This window comes from Lolium rigidum, chromosome 2 (genome assembly GCF_022539505.1).
Source record: "Lolium rigidum isolate FL_2022 chromosome 2, APGP_CSIRO_Lrig_0.1, whole genome shotgun sequence".
In the NCBI taxonomy this organism is placed as follows: domain Eukaryota; kingdom Viridiplantae; phylum Streptophyta; class Magnoliopsida; order Poales; family Poaceae; genus Lolium; species Lolium rigidum.
In genome coordinates this window covers 69,147,310-69,155,025 of record NC_061509.1, presented here as the reverse complement: position 1 = coordinate 69,155,025, position 7,716 = coordinate 69,147,310, and the positions used below count along the sequence as shown (strand labels likewise).

The following is a 7,716-nucleotide window of genomic DNA, read 5'->3' as shown; positions in this document are numbered from 1 at the left end:
TGTTTCCACGTCGCGCCGTTTCTCGTCCGCCGCCCGCTCGGCGTTCGACATGCCGGCGGCTTCGTCTTCTTCTTCCGCATCTTCCTCGCCGGCGCCTTCGGCGGCATTGTGGTGGACGAGAAGACGAGGAGGAGAGTGGTGGTGGACGAGAAGACGCCGCCGGGAAGCTGGAGGCTGGAAGACGAGGAGATTGGGGGATTTCGGCGGGAGAGAATGGGGATATGCAAGCAAATTGGAGGGAATGGGGAAATGCAAGCAAATTGGAGGGAAAATCACGGGATTTGGTTTTCCGGTCGCCGACTACGCGGGTCCACACGCCGTTTCGCGCGGTTTCGTTTCGTCCGGAGTCCCGAGCGCGCCGGGGGGCCGGGGGTGGCGTGGGCTCGCCGGATGGATTAAGGGCCAAATCCGGACGAAAACGAGGAACCGGGGCGCGACTGGGCCGAATTTCGCCGTCCGGATGGAAAAAACCCGTCGGGGGGACGAGTGGAGATGCTCTGACCAGGTCAACCCTGTGGAGGATGGAAATGGCAAGTTGGCGAGAAGGATTTATGAAGCGTCGAGCGAACCACCACCGTCCTCCTGCCCCCTGTTATGTATGTACGTAAGGTAGGTGAGAGTGTTTTGAAGCATCGAGCTGTTCCTTTGGCTCCATTCTCCTTTCCATAAAAAGCACAGCCCATTCCAACTACCAGCTTGCCTTGCTTGCGCCGTTCCGTCCCGTGGCCTCACAGTCACAGCTGTGCGTCCTGTCCTGCGTCTTCTTCTTCTGTTGTGCTCTGCCCTGCCCCTTTAATTAGGACGCTGTCTGCAGGTTCCTGGCTTCTGAATCCCCAATCATAACAAGAACCATCCTGCTGCCGCTGCCGCTGCCTCTCTTTCCCCTTCTCATTTTCTCTAGCGATCGATCAAGATTGAAGTGAGACAGAAGGAAGGAGAAAGAAGAGGAGGGAAGAAGAGAGCAGGATCAGCAGAGAAGTTGTCGCTCTGATCGGTTCTTCAGCAGGCATCATCGTTTTCTAATGGCCGTGAGTATCTCCACCTCAGTACCTTCACATCATTACATGTCTCTTCTCTCTCTGCTTACTAGTGCTTTACGGTTTACCTAGTGGTACATGCATGCTTCGACACCGCCATGGCTGCTTGATTCTGCATTTCTTATTTTAAATGTTTTTTGCTCATGATTAGCAACATTTGCATAATGCTTTCGGCCTTCTCGGTTAAGAAATCTGCCGTACATACTGTGTGTGTGTGCGGCGTGGAATTGACCGTGGTTAGGTATGAAACGATCTGAATCATGGGCGGCGCCCATGAACCCATGTGCGAGCAGCAAGTTGGCAACACGCGTTGGCGTTGGGTAGCGGCCATGATTATGTATGGTTTATAGTTAGGCAGCAGCAGACACGAGTTCGGCTCACGCATCTGGACATGATCGGAGACGCACATGGAGCCAACATGATCCACGATCAGGTCGATCATGACCGGCCAAGGGATAATCCGATAATGGCGTTTCTCAAGAATTCTCGACAACAGAGAAAGGGGAATGGGCTTTGCTTCGTTTGGACAGGACGACGATTGTTTAGACGTCAAGGCCACTCATGCCTGCTGGTCTACAACGCATCTGGCTGGTCGACGATGTGTAGGTCTCCTTGGCCAACGGGGTTTGACATTTGCAGCACCTGTAAAGTGACGGTTGACGTGGGCGTGCTACTCTTTCGCTTTGGCGAATACGCGTACACCGTTTAGCTCTTCTTAGCTGGGTTTTGTCTGCTCTCATCTTGGCTGTCATGTCTAGTTGTCTACTTTTATGCATGTTCTGAATTTTCAACCGGTGAGAAAATGTCTAGGTATACAAAAATACTTTGCTAATTCTACGTCAACTCTTTGTTCATGTAACTTACTTTTCTATCAATGAAATACGTGATTGCTCAAAAAAAAAACTCTCAAACCGTGTCTCGACATGCTAGCCATTAGTTGCAATTTTCTTAATTGTACGTGCGTTGCAACAAAGGGCTTTTTTATCTCATTCTCCAGAAAATACCCGTGGACACTGGTGTTACTGGTAACCGAAAATACCGGTCTAAATACCTCCAAAACTTTTCAAACAAAATTTAAAATTTTGCTTTAAATTCTTAAAATTTGAGTAAACTACAATGAATGGTAAGTATCAGCCTTTTTCTTTTTACTGGTGGGCACCAAGAAAAAATGTTACCGGCGTGCGAGATTTCAAAAATATTGACCAAGGCAAAAAAAATCCTGTTTGCAACTAAACTTTCACTACTTGCACATAAGTTGAATCTAAGAAAGTGACACGGATTGTTAGATTGCCTTGTGATCCGTGTTGGTCATGAAAAAATAGATCTCACTGTTGTGATTTATGTCTGTAATGAGTTGCAGTATGGGTTGGAAATGAAAAAAAAATTGGTGATTCATCGGTCTCGAGAATCATTCCCGGTTGCGAATGTCACTCCACTCATGCTCCCTCATGCTCAAAATATATTGCATATAAATTTTTAGTCAAAGTCAAACTTTATAAAGTATATTGATGAAAATGTAAACATATACAATGCCAAAGTAATATTGTTAGAATTATCATGAATTATAGTTTCATACTACTATAGTATACATTTCATATGGTAGATATTCGTATTATGTTCTATATTCTTGGTTAAATTTATTAAAATTTAACTGCATAAAAAAATATGCACAACATGCTATTATGCAAAGGAGGGAGTATACAAATTAAAGATTTTTTATTTTGAGTTTTCAGCTAGCGAGAAAATGTCTACTCCAGATTCTCATGAAACATTCAACGCATTAAGATTGGTGTGTACGTGTGTGCAGGGGACAGCGGCAGTTCCCAAGTTCGGCTCGTGGGACGCCGAGAACATCGGCTACACCGTCTTCTTCGAGAAGGTGCGCGAGAACAAGACCGCGCCGGTGCCGGCCACGGCGGCGGCGGCGCCCAAGGGGCACGACGACTACGAGTTCGACCCCTACGAGCACTACGAGAACCTCAGCAGGAAGGCGGCCTCGCGCCCGGCGAGCTCGCACGGACAAAGCCACGGCCACGCGGCGCCGGCGCAGTACTATGACAACCAGAGCAGAAACGCGCCCTCGCGGCCGGCCAGCTCGCACGGCCAAGCGGCGCCGGCGCAGTACTACGACAACCCGAGCAGGAACCCGCCCTCGCGGCCGGCGAGCTCGCAGGGCCACGGCCACGGCCACGGGCACCCGGCGCCGCAGCAGCACTACCCTGGGCAGCACGGCAACGGTGGCTACCACCGGCGGAACGGGAGCAACGGCAGTAGCGCTGCGTCCGAGGTCAGCAGCCGCGGCAGCAAGTTCTCGCCGCCCAGGCCGTACCAGCCGCGGTACGGCAACAACAACAGCGGCGGCAGCTACCACCAGCCCCAGCCCCAGCAGCAGCAGTACGCCGCCCCGGCGCCGAGGCACCACCAGCACCAGCACGCCGCGCCGGCGCCGAGGGTGGCCGCCTCCCCGCCGCGCCACGCACCCCCGCCGGTGAACGAGCGCCGCCCGGGCCAGGTCCGTGCCGCCAAGGCCCCCTCGGCCGTGCCCAGGTTCGGCGTGTGGGACGAGCAGAACGCGGCGCAGGGCTTCACGGTGCAGTTCGAGAAGGTGCAGCGGCAGCGGGAGGTCGCCAAGGTCGCCGCGCCGGACGTGCCGCCGCCGAGGCAGCAGCTCTCGCCGGACCGGGCGGCGCCCACGTGGGGCCGGCCGCTGAGGAAGCCCAAGAAATCCTTCCTGTCAAAGGTACGTAAACGAGTAAACGTGACAGTGTAGCAGTGGCGGCTAGAATTAACTTTCACTGCATTTTAAATTCAAGCAGAATACTTTCGCTGCTATACACTGCATTTCTACAGTGGAATAGAATTTGATTTTACTTTTATTTTATTTGTGCAGGTTTACGGGTGCCTGTTCCCAGTGGTCAGACACTGATCGAGCAGCTGGATGATAATATTAATCCAACCTTAAAGAGTGCTATACCTTTTGATCGCATACGTGTTTTCAGACAGGAACTCTGCACTGTACACAATATTTCATTTGTTTTTCATCATATATATAATCCATGTATATCGATATATCACAGAAGATAAAATGTCTCGGCGTATTTACGTACGGTTTTGCTATGTCTCAGAATTTCTTAAGTCTCAAGTCGTCCACAATGTTGTGATGAATTTGACCTCGCGTGTATTTGCGCCAGCGGACCGATTTTTTTTTCTTTTAGATTTTCCTTTTAAGAGAAACATAATGTACATAGGAAATAAAGGAAAATAACAAAACTAAAACTGAAAGGCGCATGTAGCGCGTGCTACCCTAGGCTACTCCTCGTCCTCGTCGTCGATCACGACGAATTTCGGCATTGCCCACGGCCAGTTGACACCCGGCGGAATGTACGCTGGTGCTACCAGTGGTGGAGGTGGAGCGGCCGGCGCAACCCACAGACGACGGAGGCGGCGACGGGTGCGGGGCTCGAGTTCTGCAGCGCCCGTTCGAGGGCCTCATCCTCCGTGAGTCCTGGCGGCATGACATCGGCGGCGTACTGGTGCAACGGTCATCGTCGAGCATCCGACACGAGGATGCCGAGCCTCTCGATCTCTTCGTTGGTCATCGTCACCGTCAGCTAGAACTCCCGGCCCTCCTCCATGGCCATCTGCCAGTCGTGGAAGATGCAACCGACGAAGTCCTCGCTGTCGTCCTTGGCCTCCTCGTTGTAGAAGGCCAACGCGGGGTCGTCCTGGGAGGTGCAGGTGGGGGCGGCTGCCGTGCTCGTTGAGGCGTAGCAGGACGTGCAGGCAGCGGAGGTGGACCAAACGGGTAGTCCCTGTCGCCGAGGAATCCCGACTTCCTCCTCGGATCCGTCTCGATCCCGCTCCAGCTGAGCCATTGATCGGAGTCGACGACGTAGGCGGGTCCAAGGTCCGCCGGTAGGTACCGTTGCCTACGCTAGATCTCAATGCTCTGCTCCGGATCGCGCGGTGGAACGAGCGGGACACGCACATGGCGATGGCTGAGCTGCCAGCCACCGTCAGGCAGGTGCACGTCACGCCAGTTGAAGGGCATCCAGTTAGCGTGCAACAGCCGCGCCATGTCGACGGTGATCGACACCTTGAAGTCGTTCACGCCGCTGTCGGACGCCTTAAAGTCGTTCTTCTTCCCCATGGTGATGCGGCATCGCGCGGTGGTGAGTTGAAGTGTTGGTAGTGTGGGCGATGGCAGAGACGATACCATTGATGGCGACGCCCGCCATTCCTGGTGCGCATGTATAAGACGAAGCGACGTTATTGATAGTGAAAGTTACGACGCAGACGCGAAAGCGAAGACCACCGAAACGACAGGCGCCAAAGCGATGCGCTCAAAACAGGTCTTGCGCTAGCTGCCAAGCGAGCAACGTCCGCCAAGACGTATCCGACCGGCGCATATTTCAACCACCCGGCCCCGAATGGTTGTTTCGCGTTGTTGGGTCAGTGAAGATGCTCTAACGTAACATGTTCAGATATCACGTCTAGCGAATTCAATATGTTTGTACACAACATTTTTTTTTTTACAGGTCCTATCTCTCCCGTTTTGCTGTTTTGTAGTTATGCCTTTCTACTAGAGGCTGAGATATGCTGAAAGGTGCAACCGAGCCTGCAACTCCAAGCTTTCCATTTTGTAGCACGATGAGAAATTAAAATTCTAGCTTGCAGAAAGTTATGTTTGATGTACACAACATAATTTCTTCTTTTTTGTAGCGATTTGGCATATGCACAGCAGCCTCATTCAGTTTAAGCTGAACAGAAGGGACAAAAATTAAAAAAAGTGAGCCTGTCAGACAACCTGTGGGCCACCCTGATTCAGGGTAAGCTGAACAGGAACGATCCTCTACAGTCATGGATCAGCTGGCAACTGGTCCAAACCGTTAATCACGCTCTGGCCCACAGGTCAGATATCATCAACCAAGCTTAAGTGCTTGCCTCCTTATTAGTCAAGGATGCAACGGTACGATCCTATAGAACAGATCCTGTTCAAGTAAGGTCGTGCTAGGTGGGCGAGAGCACGCTATTTAAGCTGGTGAAATCTTTCTTCCACTTCCGAGGTGGGACTATCTTTGCTCCATTCAGCCACTTCGTATTGATGTCGGGCTTTTCTGCCCAATGCGGGGCTTCTAAACGGGCTGAGATTAGAAAGCCCATCACAGCACCTGCCTACCGTGCCGTCGCTCCTCGACCTCCGGTCCCCTTCGCCGCTGTTCTCACCTTTCTCTCTACCTCGCCGGCGGCGATGGTTCGGCAGGGCCAGAGCAGCTCACTGCAGCGCCTCCACCAGATCGAGAAGGTGACCCGCGCAGCCAAATTTCGCGTTTCTCTTCTCTAGGCCGATTGTTCGGTTCTTGAATCCTGTAGCGGCTACGTGTTTGTCTGTCTGTCTGTGCCTTTGCAGCGGATAGTGCTGATGGTGGAGCTCGCAGGGGCGATCATGGAGGAGCTGGGAAACTCGCAGGGAACCCTCGCAGACGCCGTAGCAGGCCACTGCCGCGAGTTCACGCTCTCTATGAAGGTAGTCCCCATCCGTTCCACCCTGAACTAGATCTTGTTTGGCCCTTGCTGGCTTGCTCATGGCATGAGGGATATTGGAAATTTGGACACACAAAAGATATAAAGTGGTCAGGGAGTTGTGAAAATAGTTAGCAGACTATAAGCCATGGCACTGGTTCTGAACCTGAAGCTGTGTTGGTGTAGTACTGTAGCGGTTAAACCATGACTACTTGTAAGTTATAAGAGCATCTCCAGCCGCGTCCCCCAAACCGTCCCCCAAACCGCGCCGGATCGAGCGTTTGGGGGACGTGTTTCGTTCGTGCCGCGTTTGGGGGACGTCGCTCCCCAGCCGCGTCCCCCAAACGCCGCCCCCAAACATTTAAAATAATTTTTCTAGCATTTTTATTTCAATTTCCACAAACTAATACATAATTTGGAACGTGGTTTACACGAAAACACGGTTTGGAACATGGTTTTCCACAAACTAATACATAGTTTGAACCATGGTGGACACAAATATAAAATATTGCAAAGAAACTAAACCTAACTAGGCCGTGCATCGAACGTTTCGTGTGTTCGCTGCTAAGAAAGAACACTCGAGGGCACACCCGGTCACCTAAAGCTCGGAAAATCCGGCGGGAGGATGGTGCCCTTGTTGGTTCTACCGATGAGGCGAACGAGGCGGAAACCTCCGTGCACGTTTTCGCTGCGAAGAAACAACACTCATTCGGTCGTCCTCCTCGTCGGTGCTGTCGTCGTCCACTGTCGACGTGGTAGTCCCGGAGGCGGCGCCTCTCGTCGAAGACCTTGACGCTCATGTCCCTGTTGCCGAAGTAGGAGAACACGAGGATGAAGCCGGCTTGGAGGCTGTGGTGGCGCGCGAACTTCTCCCGGCCGATGTTGAAGTACATCTTGCCGCGCGCGTCGTAGATCGCCTTGACGATCCACCGGCGGTAGCCGCACGAATGCTCCCGCGGATGCATCGTGCGCGGGCGTACGCCGCCGACGTACTCGGCGAAGGAGTCCGGCAGCCTCGCGGATGCCGCGCGGGTCGCCCTTGAGGACGTGGACGAACTCGAACAGGACGTCCGGCTCCACGTCCATCTCCGACGATGATGAAGGCGGCGGCGTGGAAGGCGACGGCGAGCGTTCAGCTGCGCCGCGGCCACGACCA

At 52.9% G+C, this 7,716-nt stretch overlaps 1 protein-coding gene and 1 non-coding gene across 4 annotated transcripts; one reads left to right on the top strand and one right to left on the bottom strand.

Moving 5' to 3' along the window:
* The first annotated feature begins 500 nt into the window (after window positions 1-500).
* LOC124686653 (extensin-like) lies at window positions 501-4,127 on the top strand. 3 transcript variants are annotated; one of them, XM_047220564.1, is made up of 4 exons: window positions 501-609; window positions 815-1,028; window positions 2,845-3,777; window positions 3,928-4,127. In XM_047220564.1, the coding sequence occupies exons 2-4, from the start codon at window positions 1,023-1,025 to the stop codon at window positions 3,961-3,963; spliced, it is 975 nt and encodes a 324-aa protein (XP_047076520.1). In that variant the 5' UTR covers window positions 501-609; window positions 815-1,022; the 3' UTR covers window positions 3,964-4,127. The 3 variants fall into 3 exon arrangements, with proteins under 3 accessions (XP_047076520.1, XP_047076518.1, XP_047076517.1); XM_047220562.1 differs by lacking the exon at window positions 501-609 and adding an exon at window positions 619-742; XM_047220561.1 differs by lacking the exon at window positions 501-609 and having other exon boundaries at window positions 619-1,028.
* A 1,702-nt stretch (window positions 4,128-5,829) lies between these two features.
* LOC124693944 lies at window positions 5,830-6,046 on the bottom strand. Its single transcript, XR_007000383.1, has one exon. It is a non-coding gene; the product is annotated as a small nucleolar RNA U3 (small nucleolar RNA).
* Between the last annotated feature and the right edge of the window lie 1,670 nt (window positions 6,047-7,716).

Bases quoted from the DNA above. Each gene is read 5' to 3' on its own strand.
- LOC124686653 (XM_047220564.1), top strand. The intron at 3,778-3,927 runs GTACGTAAACGA...TTATTTGTGCAG, and splicing joins AGAAATCCTTCCTGTCAAAG to GTTTACGGGTGCCTGTTCCC.